Source organism: Chaetodon auriga, chromosome 5 (genome assembly GCF_051107435.1).
Source record: "Chaetodon auriga isolate fChaAug3 chromosome 5, fChaAug3.hap1, whole genome shotgun sequence".
Lineage (NCBI taxonomy): Eukaryota > Metazoa > Chordata > Actinopteri > Chaetodontiformes > Chaetodontidae > Chaetodon > Chaetodon auriga.
Window position 1 is genome coordinate 16,286,660 of NC_135078.1, and position 18,615 is coordinate 16,305,274.

At 42.4% G+C, this 18,615-nt stretch overlaps 1 protein-coding gene across 3 annotated transcripts in view; it reads right to left on the minus strand.

The window, feature by feature from the left end:
- Positions 1 to 6,510: 6,510 nt before the first annotated feature.
- Positions 6,511 to 18,615, minus strand: part of sema6a (sema domain, transmembrane domain (TM), and cytoplasmic domain, (semaphorin) 6A) — a 106,662-nt gene continuing 94,557 nt past the window's right edge. For all 3 annotated transcript variants that reach the window (XM_076731473.1, XM_076731472.1, XM_076731471.1), the window contains one exon: positions 6,511 to 10,967. In XM_076731473.1, coding sequence (XP_076587588.1) covers positions 9,805 to 10,967 — 1,163 coding nt within the window. In that variant the 3' untranslated portion in view covers positions 6,511 to 9,804. The remainder of the gene's footprint in view (positions 10,968 to 18,615) is intronic.

Below are 18,615 nucleotides of genomic sequence, written 5' to 3' on the forward strand. Positions count from 1 at the left end.
CAGTTTCACAGGATTATCCTTGCACTCCTGGCAATATCAGCCAGTTAGAGCCTTATGCTGTGTGTGTCTGTGTGCATGGATGCATGTGAGTTTGACTTTTCTCTCTTGGTGGTGTGTCTTTTTTTTTTTTTTTTGGAGGGGGTTATCTCCCCTTCTCTTATGGTCATTATGCTCTTAGACTTCTTGAATATGTGTTTGAGTGTGTGCACATCCAAACGTGCATATGACCGTCAGATGAGGAGCAGACTTCCATCCCAAGTCCCTGAGCTCCCCTCCAACATCACCCATGGGCTTTGTTTTGATCCCGTCGCCAGTCTTTCTCCTCAGCCACCTCTTAAGCCCAGTGCATACTGTAGTGTATGTGTGTGCAGAACTACAGGGATGCATGCACGGTGCACCCTTAAGCCCTCTGTGCTCTACATTTACACCGTCTTGCCCTTATTCCCAATGCCAATTTCTCCCCTGCTCATTCGCCAATGTATGCAGTGCATGGCTTATAGCGGCAGAACAAGGCTTGGCTCTTTTCCCTGCTCACTCTGCCATCAGAAGTCTCAGAGGTATACTCCTCTTGCTGTTTCTTCACAGCCCAAGGCTTTTTTTCAAAGTGTGAGAGACAGTCGCTCTCGCCCTCGTTCCAGTGAATCCTCGCTGAGAATCTTGCGCTGGATTCTTCTCGGTTTCGGAGAAGTTTGAGCTAAATGACGCATGCTTTAGCACGCTGGAAATCATACAAGGATAGGCTGTTAACACCACAACAGTGTTTGATGTGCTACCCATCTCTTAAGTGCACCTTGTTTTCTCAGTGAGCCATCATATCATAAGACCCATTCAGGGAAATTTTAATGGATTTGAGGTTAAAGTTCGTGCAACAAATGCAAGTTTATTGCTAATGGATTACTAGAAGTGACACACATTTTGAATTTTGCATGAAAGATGCATGAAGGTACGCGATGATTAACTACACTATTTATTCTGCTCAGTTTTCCTCAATATATCTACACAATGTCATAATTCAAGTCAATCTCTCTCTTTTGTTTTTGCTATTGTCTTTACTCTGTGGCTCATGGAGGCCCGTTTCATTGTTTACACCTTTACAGGTCCCTCCACTTCACAACAAGGCCACCTAAATGCCTTAAAGGTACATTTAGCACAGCTTAAGTGCTTGGGATGTGTTAATACACTTCCTACAAGGGTAAAATGTCTCCAGTGAGCTTTAATGTATTCGACAAGGCAATAATGTGCGCTCCGCACTGAATTTTGGCCATTGTCCAGATTACTGCAAGACCTAATCAGCTTAATATGAAGTGGAGAAGATATTGTTCAGTGCACAAGACATGCTGTGTGAAAGATTGTTGCTCGCCATTAAACCACAGAGATCCTCAACAAAGCAGAGATTAACACTGTGGTGCTTTTAGACTGCTGACTATTTTTTTTATAATTGTTATATTCAGTATTTAACAGAAAGATGCAACAAAGGTTTTGTATTGTATATCATTATAATACTAACAAAAGTGCAGATACAGTAACACCACTCCAGTATTTTTTGTTATATTCTTGTTTATTGTAAAGACTAGTCTATTGGGATGGATTTAAAACAACAATAAGCCCTGCATCTCCTCTGGAAGATTGTTTTTCCTTAGAGTCCAGGATTAGAGACATTCATAGAGAGAACCAGTGTACAAACACAGAATAACACTGACTATGTTTACATGCACAAAATGTTCTGTTTTTTGCCCATTTTTCAAAAAAGACAATATTCCTAGTAAGCTGTTCACATGGCTAATGAAGGTGAGTATTCCGCTAATGTTGCTGTTTACATGCAGCTGTGCAATTAACGAACACAGCCTCCCTCTTCCATTCGTTCAAGCACCTTCTTGAAAAGGTTAGCTTTGCAATATTTGTGCATATCCAAAAACCTGTTGATATTTTTTTGTGCACCCCAGCTTTGTTTGCTACTTGGCAAGGCACAGAGCTGACTGTAAGCAGGCAAGGGTTTGTCGCAAACTGGGGTAAAAATCCCTGAATATTTGTACATCCCACATGTCTTAATTGGACAAAGCTACATTTGGAATAAGCCCTTATTCAAAAAATGCAACAGGAATGTGCTGTTCATATGATCTGTCTCAAATTCAGAATATTGTTACATTTGGAACAATAGTGGAACAATTGTGTGCATGTAAACATAGACACTGATGGGGGAACCTCATAGAACTTCCCAAATTGACCCCTAACAAAGTCCTGCCCCACTAAAGTCCTAAAATACACCTGTAGCTATGGTGGTTTGGGAAATTCTGGTATTTTCTTCTGGGTGGTTCTCCAGGTGGCTTGGGAGCTGGCTCCAACACAGCTGAGACTCATCACAATCAAGCACAGCATAAAGACTGTGCTCTGCAGAGGACTCGAGGCCAGGTTGTTTCTGTCTAGGGAGAGAGTTGGTTGCTTTACTAGTGCTACCTGCGAGCACAAGTTTATGTTTAGTCTTTGTTTCTCTCGTGTTGATTACCAGTACTTGATCTCTTGTGTCTTTTGCTTTGTGCTCGGTGAACTCTCCTGCACCGATCTCCAGCTGCAGCGTCTCTGCCACCACGCTGCCCAGCCTCTTGCCTCCACCAACCTGGAGCCTCTAGCCCACATCAGCAATAGCTGGCTATCTAGTTAAGCTAACATGATTTCTTCTCTAAATGAAAGCTTGAATGTGGTCTTCTCCATGAATAAACTGGTAGACAAATATTGAATCCTTTCTTTATTTATTGGCCTAAAAGTAATTGGATTTTAACAGTTAACGACAAATACTGGAATCATCTTATGAAATAACCACCATGGGTGAATTCTTAATTGTACAATGTGAACTTCTCCTTGGCTCCTCAAACCCTCATGAAAAATACAGAGAAAATTACCCTAGTATCCTAACTGACAGTTACAAAACACACACACACACACACACACACACACACACACACACACACACACATTCACCTCATTGTAAAAGAGACAAAGAGACAACACTATGAAGCTCACATGTACTTATACCATGACACATTAACGACAAACCAACCAACAGGCAGAATGACCATTAAGGGGCCTATTGACCTCCATTAATGACTCACAGAGAGTCATATTAATTCACAAGGGACACATTACTCAGGAGTGTGTAAATGTGTGTGTGCTCAAATGTGTGTATCTGTCTGCCTTCCTGTATTTTTGCTTCATTTGAATCTATGCAGACTTTTTTTTTTTTTCAAAAGGCAGATAATCATCTCTTCCGTTTGTTTATCTGTCTATCTTTTTGTGCCTTTGTGTCTCTTTCTTTTGTGTTTTTTTGGGCAGAAAAATGCATTAAAAGAAAAGCCTAGGATGTGTGCCATTAAGAGCAGCAGCGGATGTAGACGGTATCAGTGCGGGGATAATGATAGCTGGATGGGACGGCGAGGATTAACACACGACTAAGCTTGTTGTGACCACAGATTGCAGGGCACTCGAAATGAGCACTGCCGGGCCACGGCCAGGGTGGATTAGAGCTGTATCGGACTGGTGGGGGCAGGGGCTGGACGGCTGCATGAATGACCACATGGTTTACTTAAGGGCTGGCTGACTGGTTAGCTGCTCTGCTGGCTGGTCTGTTGCCGGGATTGTTGGAAGTCTGGCAGGCTGCCCTCTGTAGCTGTCGCTGGCAGGGAAAAGAGCCATCGAGCTGTAGGATTGACAGGTCATAATGTCAGGACTTGAGCCAGAGTGACTGCTACTGATTTACACAGGAAAGATTTGCAGCATACGGTATTCTTACAGCAACTGCTAATCAAGGAGCAATTACTTCTAGATTATTGGATGCATTAAGGTGTATTTAGTGTATGCACCCACAGCAACATTTCAGCTCTCTCTTTCTGATTTTGCACTGGAATCTGTACTAATGTAAAGTGCACAGGGACAGTTAACATCAAGTAACCCCTCATCGACAGCTTTCTCTCGCTCTCTCTCGCACACTTAGTCACACCTCTGACTCAGATTCTGTACAAATTATGTATACTCACTTGCTAAATTAGTTAGTACAAAACTCATGAACTAATACAGTCTAACAGCCCAACAATAATTCAAACTTCCATGATCTCCAGTTTTTGTTCAGAGGTGTTGATTCATGGTCATTTGGGTGGTCTGTGCTGCCAAACTGTGTTGCGTTACACCAAGAGGTGCTTCTAATATTTAGTCTACCCTCATTAATATAAGTGGAGTGGACAAAATATAAACACCTCCCATGTAAGAACACCTAATAAACTGGTTAATGAGTGCGCATTTTAATGACTACACAGAGAGAAGAGTTTGTGTAAAGTAATTATTAACATATCTGCTCTACCTAAGTGCACAGGGACAACTCGTATATGAGTAATACTCCAGTACAGTTCTGTAGCCTCACACTGTTTGTTGAGTGCTCTATGTACATCTCACCTCTGTAAATGCATTTAAAAGCATCAGTAAACTTAAGTAACATTAGGACAACATAGTTTAGATAGGACAACATAGATTTTCTACATAAACACTGTGATATTACAGTGATACCAACTGAAAGACAAGTGATAAACATCGTATCTTACATTAGAATTGTGGTTTCTGTTATATTAGTAGGTCTTTGACACACATTTAGTTGCAGGCACTGGATGACTTGCAGCTGTAGCCTGATATCTGTCCTGACTATGACATGCTGTCTTTATCTCCGAGTCTGTCACACACCCCACACACAAAGGATTCACCTGTTTTAACCCCGTAAATACCAACCCTTGAGGTCATCAAGCCACACTCTGACTAACTGGGTGATAATACCGGCTCACACTAGTCACAACTAGAAACGATTGTGCTCTTGTCATGTTGGAAAAGGCTTGGTGGTGAATATCTGAATCTTGATCTCTGAGTAGTGCAACAACACACTGGGGCCTGAACAGAGACGCACAATGCAGCATTGTGAAGGCAGCGACAGGCCTCATTAGCTGCACCACATCCTGGTTATCTGATCTCCATGCACAGTCTGACTTGTACCAACACTTGTAACTTGTGATTCACCTCATGATCAAAGGTGTCAAACGCTCTGCCAAAGCCGCATTTCCCGACAAAATTATACCAATGATGTGCTAACATAGGAAAAAGGAGATGTTCGTTTGAAATAGGAGCTGTTCTGGTCAGTGTTAGTCAGAGCTGATGCTCTGATTTCTTTTTAAGATCTGTGTTAAACCGGAGACATGAATGGACAGCGGCTGTCTAACGTCAGACAGACATAGAAAGGCATTTTGGCGTTATTACTTTTAATATTTAACCAGGTTTCTCCTTTGCATTATGTAGTTTTTTTCCCCTGATGCCAGATCATACCAAGTAATCATACCAAGTATTCTGTGCTTAGTTTACGTTCTTCCTTTAGCAACAAAATAAGCAGCCACGTTCCAAGGCTCGTTTCATTGTTACACACAGTAAATGATATACACATAACCCTTCTGTTAAGTCTTAAGTTTGATGTATAACTTGTAATAACCTTTAATAATCCTTCTGCCTGACGTTTGGAGGTTACATTCAGCTCTGCTTATGTTTTCAAAACGTAATAATATAATACATTTTGGCCATTGGGGGCAGCAGAAACTAGGCGTGAACACAACATTGACATATTATTGCCTTTATATAGGTGATATGGCAAACTTGTTGCTCATTTGAAGAAGAGATGATTCATTTATTGTAAGAAACAATGGAGCAGTGGGCAAACCGGCTCTACTCCCCGGTCGAGGGCACTGACTGGAGAATTGACCTAAGATATATATGTTTTTAACATGCCATCTTTTAAATAGAGCAAGAAGAAAATAAGCTATCATCCATGTTTTGGAATCCCTCAATGTCCTTGTCTTCAGAATTGAAGAGTTTATTGATTTCCTCCATTCAGGTTCAGGGTAAGCCATTTAGGAATGGCTTTCCCTGAACCTGCACTGCACTCATGAACTCCTAATGCCTCTGTGGACAATCATGTATTGTAGTTTAAAGGGTGATTTGATTGCCTTCTGTATCAATCTGCCAAACAGAAAGCTGCCCCCAATCTCCATCAAATTGTTTGCTTCATTTAACCGACAGGATCAATAGTACAAGGGAATGCAGGCCTTTTCCTTCTGCTCATAGCCAAGTCTTATTTTCACTTATTAGATATAAAGTTAAAGAAATCAGTTTCACTTTAGTTTAAAGTACTTTCATCCACTTAGATGTGCTTTGTATGACAAGTAGAATTTTATTCTAAAGGAAAGTTTCTCAGATCTCGAGGGGTTGGTGGTATTTTTACAAGCAAAGAAGAACAGTGCACTCCAGGTCACAAAAGTACAATATTTTTCTTAAAATGGATTTTCAGTTGAAAGAACCTTCACATCCTGTGCAAAACTCAGGCTTGTTTTTTTCAAAAGCAGTGTTTCACAAAATTCGACAATTAAAAGTTGTTCCTACCATAGAGATAACCACCAGAGAAACAAGTGAAAAAGTCAAGGACGTATCACAGTCTTCATGACAAGAATTTTATTTTCTTCTTTTTTTTAATTACATTTTGCATTAAATTAAAGAGTTTTTTTTTCTTTACAACATACATTAAGCTGTGAATCAGATGTTAAGGAAGTGAAGAGAGTAGGGCAAAAAACTTTGTGACGTCACAATATCTTACAAGCTTACAAAGTTCAAAAGGTTGAGAAGTTGAGAAGAGAGTCGATTTGCATCTAATAGCAGTGTATTATAACAAGGGTGAAAGACAAAAAAGGCACACACCAAAGAACCTCACTGTCCACAGCAGCCTTCACAGTCCAACCAAATCCAGTCTTGAAAATGTTTGAACATCAAAACACTTGATGTTACAGGATCTCAGATGCAGCCACAGCTAAACTGACTCGTCAACACAGGATGCAGACGTTTAACCTTCTGACATCGACGGATATTCTTGTTCACATTCTGTGTGGACACGGCAATTCTCCAAGCTGAGAGCCGCCTCAACTGAACATTTCTGGACAAGAAATATTTAGTTGTAGATCAGCGTTATTCCAGGCCTGGGAAAGTTGCTGGTTCATGCACTCCTCAGTACAATGGAGGGGTAAATAGGGCCTTGTGGCGCCTAGTGACCAGTCTACAACGCAGTGGTGTTCTGGAAAATCTGGAGTGAACACACCCCTTCACACTAATCTTGGGCCTTTTGCACTTTGAAGATCATATCTAAGTAATCACTGGAATAACTGTCTCAGCTGACCTCAGCCCATGTTTCTGAAGGGGCACCTTCCTCCTGACCTACTCTGTTGCCCATGACCCCGTCATTTGCAACCGAACCCTGCAAGCGTCTATGTACACGTTAGTCAGGTGACAGATCCTACACGTTCTTCTACCGTTAGCTGTGGATCGAGACATAGTTGGCTTTCCTCCATTGAGAAACAGAAAATTGCTTGATGTCAAGAGAACTTTTACCTATCTACACATACAACACTAAGGGAGTGCTCCATTGATTTAAGTGTTTGGGGGGGGAGGGGTGATCAATAAAAATCCTCAAGTAAAAAGGAAGTGAAAGCAAAAAAAGATTAGTCAAACTCTCAGCCATTCATAAGGCTTTGATAATGAGAGTGAAGCAAAATAAAAACACATCTCCAGACTTCCTCAAACTGTTTTCTTTTACAAAAAGGGGGGTTAAATAAGGTACTTTTTTAATATTGTTGTTTTAAAATGTCAACTTTCTTCACAGGAACCAGCCTGTTTATGCAACTGCCTGCCAACTGTTACGATGCACACAAGAAGCCTAGAACTGTGTTAGTACGCTGGGTGCTTATGTGTATCTCATACTGTACGTTTGCTTGTGTTGACCTTGCATTATGATTGCAGTGCACCAGAAAGATGCACATACATTGGCCCTCTCAAGTAACAAATGTTAATCGCTCAGTTAAACAGTCAATCAACCATCACTCCAAACCATTAGACAGCAAAAAAAAAAAACCCAGAAACAAACAACGTAAAAACAAATACCAGGACTTTAAAACTGTATAAAATATAGAATCAAAAACACTCACAACGTCTTCATCGACACTGCCAGCACAACATAAAGGGTTGCTTTAAGCGCATTAATGGCACAATCTGAAATGAACCACAAAGATGAGTGTGTGCGTGTGTTTGCGTGTGTGTGTGTATGTGTGTGTGTGTGTGTGTGCGTGCGTGTGAGAGAGATAAAGAGTGAAAGAAGAAAGGGAATCCTCCTTGCTCTCTCCCCTCTGGATTGTAAGTGTGTTATGTCTAGGGACCAGAATTACAACAATAACACCTACATTCTTTAATTGCATTTTTATCAAACCAGGGAAATATCATGACGTAAGAAAAATAAAAAAATACTACAAGGAGACAAAGTTAACAGCTAGTAAAGAAAACATTGTCACTACTTTAGGGTGTAAGGCACAAATTTACATGTGGAAAAAGAAGCAGGCAATACAGATGTTTTTCTAGTTTTCTTTTTCACCTGCTCGTCACCGCGAGAAAGGACGACGCGCTCCGAGATGGACGCATCGCTCCGTTTGCTTGCAGCCTCTTCTTTTTGTGAGTGTGTATGCAGATTCCCGTACTGTTGCTGCAGCTACTTCTCTTATATTTGCAACATGCAACAGTGAGCTTGGATGGCACCGGTAAGCCAGCAACCAATCAGGACAAATGTTACTGACTCACACAAAACCACAGTGCTGATAGGGGGGGACGGGGGATGCTCATTGGAGGAGTGAAAGGGTGAGATTCAGGAAGTCTTTTTTATGATTGGTCTAAAACAATGGAAATTCTGGTCCATGAAGGTAAAAGTCCCTGTCTGGCACAGTTTAAATAAATATCTCCTCCTCTTCACAGAGGTCACATATATCTCAAGCTGCAGGTCCCACTGAGCACACAGTAAGACCTAGTGGACCTTTAGTCATCAAGAAAGTTCTACGGGCTCCAGTTTAATGACTTTAAATACGTTTTTTTTTTTTTCTCACACTTGTTTAATTAATATTAAAAGATCTCTTCTCTGCCTCTCTCTCTCTCTCTCCGAGCCTAGAAAGTCAGTCTTTTTTTTTTTTTCAAAAGCACTTCATAAAAATAAATACAACAAGCTATTAGTATTAACAGTCATGTGTTATTCAGTAACCAGTACAGTAGAAGATTCCTCTGGCCCAGGCTTTCAATCAAACCCAGGCAGGACTTGATTGCTGTAACACTGAGAGGCTTTTCACAGTTTCTCACAGAACTCAGGCAGCTGTCTGTCCTTTCAGTCCGAGCTCAGTCTCTCTGAGTGCTCACTCGCTCAAATTTCCCAGTCCTCAAGGTACTGTACAATGATTAGTCTCCAAACTCCCCCTTGCTGACTTCTTATGTGCTTTTACCAGCATGATAAAGTATCAGGTCAAGTCCCGGTGGCCAAAGACACACAAACAGAAGAGCCACCGCCTTGGATGCTACAGGGCGCAGTTGGTTGAAATATTCAGGACAGCATCATCTTCTTCTGTTTCAGTAGCACACCTTCCCATGTGTGTTTACAGAGGAACTGGGAGCCAGCCAGAGCATGAGCTCCGTGACGGCAACAAATGACGACAACCATTTGTATAATATCTACATATTTATATAAAAAGAAAGTGTTTTCTTAAAAAAACTGTGTTGCATTTTCCACTGTACTGTACACCATAAACAAACAAACGAACAAAAATACACTAAAAGGAGATGCAAGTTGTACAGTATTCCCTGTTTTTTTCTCTCTTTCAGAAAAAAGCTTTCACTACCGTCCGTTCACATTGGACCGACTGGCTAGCTAGCTGACTATGTGCAGGAGTCACTGGACTTGACTTTTGTCGAGAGCGAGACTACGGAGGGTTTGGGGGGGACATCAGGCTTGAGATATTTGATGCCCGTTCGAGGCAGTGAACCGTAGGAGCTCATTCCAGGCTGCCGTGACAGAGATATGCCCTGTGCTGTCATTTGTATGGAGTCCACCCTCTGGGGTGCAGGGGGTGGAGTCTCCACACGGTTGAAGCTGTGATGTCTCGCCAAATGGGAGGAGTTAGAGGAGTTGGTGTTGTGCTTCTTGAGGACGGAGGATCCGGAAGCGGCGGATGCCGATCCTTTCCGGAGCCCGTAGACTGACGAGTGGACCTCCAGGCGTTTGCCCATCTGTGGGACGGCTGGAGGGACAGTGAGAGAGGCCTCTCGTTGGGGCACACGTGGTGGCAGGCCCCCGTCTGGATCCACCATGTTGAGGTTGTGACAGGGGCTCTTGACTGTCTTGTACTCCAGGGTGGCGCCCTGGTCGTCCATGACACCGTGGCCCATGCTGAGGTCACTATGGTGGGGCTGCTCCACGTACTCGTGCTGGTAGGACTGCTGGTGCTGGTGCAGATGAGGTTGGAGCTGGTGCTGATGCTGTGGCAGAGGCAGGACTACAACACTGGGGATGTGCCCTGGTGAGGCTCTCAGGGGCAGGTCTGTAGAGATGACAGGGGAGCCCATCGGTGGCATATCCTTGGTGCAAGCGTTAATGAGGTTCTGGTTCCGCTCCCACTCCCGGCTGCCCCGGCTGGGCTTACGCCGCGGCTGCATGGGGGTGGATTCAGGCGTTGGCAGAGCAGCAAGGTCCAGGTGGTGCTGATCTGCTTTTATCAGCATCTTCCCATTCGGTGTCAGTCTCCCATTGTGCATCAAAGGGGTGAGGATAGCCTCAGGTCGACCATCTTTGGCCTGTGTCTCGAACAGGCCCGTCAGCTTGGTCACACTGTTCATTGATCCCCGGCGGGAGTGGAGGTGGTGGTTGTCCTTTTCCTTGCGGCCTGTCAGGTCCATGTCTCGACGCCTGTGGTCACAGACACAGTAGACAATGATGCCAGAGAAGATGGCGCCCATGGCAAAGGCTAGGATGACAGCGATGGCCAACAAGGTCACGGGAACTAGCTGGTCATGACCCTTCTGGTAGCTCTCACGGATCACACCTGCAGAGAGACGTGGAGATGACATTCAGACTGGCAGACTAGGAGAGGGAGAGATGATACTGGAGCTTGTTTCTTTGTTTCTAAGAAGAAAGGAGCTGTTGGGAAAGATATTTGATTCTGATAATTAAAAGCTATTTTCTGCGTAAAAAGATTAGCAGTTCAAATAATTTGAGAAAAAACATGCAAATGAAGATGGGGTTTATCCCATCATAAGGGACACCTATTCAAAACAGACACAAACGGTGTCTTGAAGAAGCAACATTCAATATTTCCCGAAAATCCAATCTTAGACTGAAAATGTGTTTTGAAGGAGTGATTATGATTCACATTTTAAATCCCAGATAAACCCCTCCGCTGAAATGAAAAAAAGATATGAGTGCAGATAAAGGAGCCTGAAATACCCAAGCCCTTTCTTCTCCTGGATGCAAATGGGAGACTTTTCATAAATCTTCATAAATGGATCCAATCTCATGAATCACAGAGAATACATTAAAAAGCCTCTGATTAGGCGTTAAATCCAATGAGCAGTGTCATCAGTGTCTTCTGAAAGCGGCATTTTCAAAGGCTGGCAAATACGCGCTGCGATACGGCCAAATAAAAGATAATTCAATAAAAGCAGCTATGAAGTATTCTAGCGGTGGGAGAGTGGGAGCAGCAGGTTGTCTGCAATAAAACGGGGTCAACAATAATCTGCACAAACGTACACACAAGTGCGGACACATGCGCCCCACTCCAAACACACACACACACACACACACACACATGCTCACAGATCATAACCTCCAGCCTGTTGATGAATGTAGACGTCTAATGCGGTGCTCTGCTCTTTGGGTTAAAGACACCGTTTCATAGCAGAGAGATTTATAATGCGTTCACACATGACCTGCGGCCAACACAGATCAGTTACCGCAGACAGAGGATTAGGCAGGTGGGCTCTATCACGTAAAAAGCTCCCACAGTGCACCGCTGGTCTAGATAACGTGACTCAGTTACACGTGTGCACCGCGCTCATTGTCTCCCATTAGGGTGTATATTTTTCACCGTACAGCACAGGCACGATATAGACATTCCCCGTGCATGCTGTTTGTGTCCCGAGGAGGTCGTAAAAACCTGCAAAAGTGTCAAATGCAAAAAAAAAAAAACATGGAAGCTTTCAGTCACTCTCGGTGATATAGATAAGAACAATAACCTGATATGTATGAACCTGCATGAATGGAATTCAACTCCACATAATCCATTATGCCGGTGTGTGTCTCCTGTGTGTTTACGGTGAATATACGCTCTAAAATAAGCACTATGTGGGTGATATGAGTTGTGTAACAGCTTTCAGAAACCATTTTCATTTTCTAGGAATTTACATAGAAGTGGCAAGAATAGCTGAAAATGGCTGTCTTTTTTTTCTTTTCTTTTTTTTTGGTTTCAGCTCTTAAGAATTAGCATTTTGTAAAATCTTCTTGTTTTTTGTATGTCTTTTGTGCACTGCACTTTGAAAAGCGAAATGTGCTTTGAAAAGTCAGACACTGCACTGCATGAAACAAATAAGAATACCTCAGATATTTAAAACAGCTACGTGAACATGGACATTCAGTTTGTTCCTCAAAACAAACACAGTGCACTGCCCACAGAAAACATACATTCAAAAATACCTTAAACATCAATGTTTAACACAACACAGTAATCAAAACAGTGGTCAACAAGCACATGTCTGCAATTTCATCTTTCTGCAGGAAATATGTTTCAATTTGTTGTGTAATTTTCTAAAAGAAGGGGCCACAAAATGACGCATTAGTTTGCAATAACTCCTAAAATCCTGAAGGGGCTGGGTAATCATGTTTAGGCTTTTCAGCTTGGCTGTGTCACCGAAGATGTGCTTGGAGAATATCTTCTTTCTGTGTCTCCTCAGCGAGACATAACGCAGACACAGAAACAACATGGTAATCTGTTCTTGTGGAACTGAAATCCAGACTCTCTTAAACTAACATCCATAATCCTCAGTCGCTGCAGTCATACTTCATTAGTCCAAAAACCCGACTGCAAATCAGTCTTCCTAGCCGAAACAAGGCACGCTGCAGTGCCTGAGTCTCTGCGTTGACTTTAAAGCTCAACCTGGATGAAGAAAAAAAGAGAGCAGTTACTTCTGCTCAGATCATTCCTCATTTATTGTGAAAACAAAACTTCACTTTTCTCTTTAATAGAGTGCTGACAAGAGGCAGCTCGGCCATCCCTCATTTAGTGTTCAACAAAACGTCTCGCCTGGCTAAAATCGTTTCTTATCAGGGACGTGCCCTGCTGTGGAGACCGTGTGAGAAGCGATGAGTGTTATCTGCAGCGAAGCGTTAAGGTTTGACATGTGTTATGCTGTGGACTCGTGTGACCAAATGGCCGGCCTGTCTGACGAAACATCTGCTTCCCATCTCGGGGAGTAACATCTGCGGACGAGAGAGATGCTTTTCCCTCGCTGCTATCTTTCGACTTTCTTCTGCCCTCACTTAGATCTTTTTCTCCTGACTATCTGCTTCTTCTCTCCTTCACAGAAACAATGAATCACCTTTCTGACTTCTTGTATCAGAGTGTTTTCTTTCCCACTGTTATGCTCCCATATGGTAAATGTCCTATTCAGTGGAAACTGGGAAGACTGTAATTATAACCTCCTGGTCTTTGTGAGTTATCATTGTTTGAGAGAACCGACAATGATGACAGGTGCTGGGTTAAAGCGCTGCTGCGAACAAAGGAGAAAAGACAGAGGAATACAGCTTCACCTGAGGAGAGGAGCTGCAGAAGCCTCCCAAAACCATTTACGTAAGAAAATGAAAGTGCAAGAATAAACAAATGCTTTGGCAAACCCCTGGTTTTTTCCATAATCCTTGTTAAATGTAAATACCTTCATCCATCTCTGCCTACGGTGCTTACACGCTGAAAGAGCAAATCAAAACTGTTATGAATTTTCATGACAGTGAATTTATTGCCGCTAAAGGTTAACTTTCTTCCACTGGCGATTTGAATTTCACATTGAATAACAAAGGAAGCAAAAGCAAGCGGGTGTCCACTCCGGTCAACTGTGGAGCTAGATCTTTGTCTTCTATTCTGGGTGTGGGAGCCGAGGTTAAAGCCCTATTTAACCTGCACCGCGTGCTTCTTCCTGTCTGCATCTTCTTCTTGGGTTTTCTCCCCTTCCATCCATCACTCATGTCTCCTGCACTCACACACACTTCCCACTTGGTGTGTGTACTTAGCCCAAGGCCTTGGGTAAAACACAAAGAAGGAGAAAGAGAGGAAACTTTGAAGACTTCCATCTTTCATGTGAGGAATTGTTTCTCATCCTAACATCAAAGAGAATGAAAGTAGCCACAGAGGACCCAGGAGGTGTCTCTGTCGAATCACAGGACTTCGGGGTTTTGAATCAAGGTGGCTATGCCGCTCATTTTCCGAGGCCTGTTTGTGATCTCGGCAAAACTTTTCAAAACTTCCACAATGTGACCTTGAGAAGTATCAAAGTGTTGCTAAAACCCACAGATTTTCTGCTTTAGTCTCATCTTGTTGGGGTTCTGACTATACAGTGACTTATAATCTTCTGGTTTCAACTCTTGCCTTGCCCCCAGAATGCCTCACAAGGCATCCTGCAGTTCGACACTTCTCTCAGCGTTGAATTGATTTGAATTTCACACCGCCTCGGGCCTCAACATTCAGATATTAAACACATATCTCAGATACTCAGATATTTCTCGCTGTCAAAACAGCCTGGGTCGGCAACGCTGACTTGTAAATCAGAAACATTGTAATCTGCTGTGACTGGAACTTGTGAATGCTCTCTCTCTGTCTGTCTGACACACACAGACACTCTTACACTCTTTTAATCTCTTCAGAAGCAGCAACTGACTTAAGCCCACAGAGCTCGTCTTTGTGTTGGTGTTGGGAAAACTTCAAAGGTAGTTAAACATCACAGAGAGGTTACGGAGAGGGCTCTAACCTCTGTCTGCAGGCTGCTGCACAAAGACGGTGTTTGAGAAATGATAAAAATCTTAATCAGAGTTAACTGCACTCCCTGAAGTGTCACTTGTTGAAAGACAGAACAGTGGACCTTCTCGACTAATGGAGTAGGAGAAAAAGGATGAAGGGGAGGAGCAGAGAATGCTTAGTGCCTTGCATTTCCTCTGCCTTCACTGCGGCGAGAGCTTTGGGAACTTCTTATTCGCTGTCAGGGACTCGCTTGTTGTCATCTTTTAAAAAGGACATTGCTGTTTAGATGATGACAGCAATTCATTAAATTCTATTTAATCTCCTGTTAAGGCATAATCCCATTAAGTCTTGTGTATGTTTATGTTCGAGAGGCACTTGCATTAATGGTGTTATTCAGTATTAAAGCATTCATCAGACAATTGTGAGTCAGTGCGCAGCATACTGATGAGCCAGTTAAGATATAATTAAACCCTTAATTATATCGTTCTGCACCTCAGGTATTAACACTGATGTACTAACCTATCCACCTCCCTGCATACAAACTGTAATATTTAATACTCACAGGAAATCAACTGAAATTACACGTCCCTGGGAACATTTTTCACTGTTTGATGCCTTAAATTGAGGCTTCTATTGGTTGATTTAATGGGTGATAGACTTGTTAAAAAGCATTGTCCAACAGCTAAAACAATTAAACCAAGTCTGTCTGAATTTCATTGCTATCCCTGACAAAACAAACACAACTGATAAAAATTGGGATTTTTCTGTGGATAAAAACTGCAGTCTGAACTCCTGTGTGATTTCCTCTGAAACGTTGAATGCTGTTAATTAGTGCTCAATCTTGATGAATCACTGTTATATAAATTGTGACCCACTCAAGTGTGTTTTATTGTGCTGTGACTGCTGAAAATGTCTGGCAAGCTTCTGACTTGTATGGATGATTAAAACGCTGTGTGTCGCGATATGTGTTGTAATTCATCCAGTTATAAATGCAGGCATTGGTAATCATTCACAAATGTTTTAGCACACAAAAGACCCTACATAGTGCCACCAGAGAACAAAAGCTCCTATCTACTCATTGAGTGGCTCACTCACGGACATCGTGAACGTGGCCATTTAAATTCAGTCCAAAGTAGAATAATGACAGCTGAATGTGGGTTAGACAGGCTTCAAGAGCACAAAAGGATGAGCTGCTGTGATATGAGCTTCAGTGGCCAAAAAGACAAAGCAAAGCTTTTTGTAAGAGCCAGCGATGGCAAGAGGTCTTACTGAAAAGCATATCCAAAACGTAAAAACGGAAAAGTAAGCAGCAAATGTGTGTAGAAAACAAAAGCGGTCTGAGAGAACAATAAGCTAATCAGTGGAGGAAATTATGGCTCATGGCTTGACGTCAGTCAGGGAAGTGCGTAATGCCGGGAAAACATCCAGTCCACTGTTTCTATTATGATTCACAATGAGCTGTGAATAATTCATCTGCCACACAAAGGCCTATCACAATCTTTGGCCAGTAAGAACCCTTAAAGTAAAATCCAGTGGCTAATATTTAAGGTATTATAACGACAAGAGTACGAGTCGAAGGATTAGTTGATTAAGACTTTGTTTTTTTTCTACGCTCCAGTGCAGTTGTTCTGCCTTAAAGGGCTACTTCACCAACTTTTAACCTAAATCCTATCATCCCTTTTTCATAGGATTAACCTAAATCCTATCATTCTACTACAAGGACATATGAAACTACGAGCATTAAATTTCCCAAAGAGATCGCCCTCACAGGCTCCTGAAAAACTTCACCTGCCAAATGCATCATCTGACAGTGAGCGCAGTTCATGTTGAACTAAAGCGTCTATTACCTCGAATCTTGTCGGCTCGCCTCCAAGCGAGGGTAATTTGAAAGGAGAGATGTCTCCATAATCAGACAACCAAGAAATCCCTCTTCTATCTTTTTTTTCGCTCATTAGTGTTGGAAGAAATACAGCTGAAAAGTCATGTGTGATAGTTCTATACTGACCACATTTATGAGAAATGGCCATGGAGCGTTCCAGTTGGCACTCGTTTTTTGATTTGGTTTCGTTTGTGGAGCTAATATGGGGATAAATCAGCGGTTAAACAGACCTTTCCAAACTACACAAGTTCAAGGTTTTTTTGGTTTTGTGTTTTTTAAAAATTCAGAAACTCAGATCAAAGCTACGATTGTGCTCTTCCAGGGGCATGTAGCTGGACGGAGTCGAGGTGGTGCAGGCAGAATGCATTACAACGCTGTGACAGTGTTACAAAGTTTGAAACCAGAATTTGACTGTAAACAAAAACAAATATTTTCTCAGGCACTATTGGACCTATCTGACAGTTTTACAGGTCACATTCATGAGTGACACGGCATACCCAGTAACGATGGAGAAATCTTCAGCTGCCTTCCACACTGTCAGACGAAGCTCAGGCTGCGGCTATCATGACTTTTGGCTTGACAAAAAGAAAAGTAATGTGACCCATAACACCACCTTGGCACACAGGTGTCAGAGAGCTGCCTGCAGCTGAAAATAGCCCTTGCAGAGCAGCTGTCAGACAGTTGGTATTACCATGAAATCCTGACGTGGAGGGAAATCATTTCTCTCAATAAACAACAGAGGTTCTCATCTAATGGTGAGGAAATATCAAAATTTTGTTTGGGAAACAGGATGTTGGGAAAAAAACGTCGTTCCTCAGATTTTAATTCACAAATCAAGTTCCTGTTTATCAGCATGTAAACTGCATCAGCTTCAGTCATGTGACACGAGAAAACTCATCCTGTGAATTATAATGAGTGTGTACAGCTGCTACCTGGAATATGTTCATAGGCAACATTTTTCTACTGTGAGCGCTGCTGCTTATAAATACCACACACAAGCCACTGGGAGGTGGTTGGGGTGGGTTATGGGTTTTTGCAATATTAAACCAAGACCATCTTGAGCACCTTAATTGTGCTTTTGCTGCTATGAGCAGATAGTCCAGGAAAACGAATGAGATACCTCAACAAGGCCTTTTCAGTGCTCAGTGCTCTGAAACCCACCGTTTCCACTGGCTTGCGCTTTGCCATGGCAACTTTTCCAAACCCAGCCCAAGCGCCGCACAGCGAGCTTGCGGCCAAACTTCAGCCTGGTTAAACTTTGGACGCAAGCTTGCTGATGTTCAGTATCAACATTTTGCAATTAGCCAATTACATAAATTGACAACTTCATTATTCTGATAAATAAAAAACTTGCGTTTCAAATAAAAAAAATGTGTAAATTTCCTCATTAAATCTCCTAATGTTAAGGAGACAGGGTTGAAAGCAGATATTATGTTCAGCACAACACTGTTTCAGCTGGGATTAGTCATGTTAGCTGGTTAGACATTAAATAGAGAATGTCGACTAAACAAATGGCTGATCGGGATGGAGAGAAACACTGCTGTTCACCTACGATATTGCATTACATCTTATATCCTCTCTTATTCCCCATTTGTTCAGTTCTATCATCCACCCAGTTTGTACCATCTATCTCTTTACTCTCTCCTTTATAACCTTCACTGCTACATTATTGTCCTGTTCTGTTTAATAAATCTTTATCATGTGTGTTCCTTCTCTCTCCCCTCCCTCATTTCCCATGTCTCTCCCCCTGTTGTCTCTCTCCATCCCTCTTTCCTTCCACCTCTCCCCTTTCCTTCTACCCTGGATAGCTGC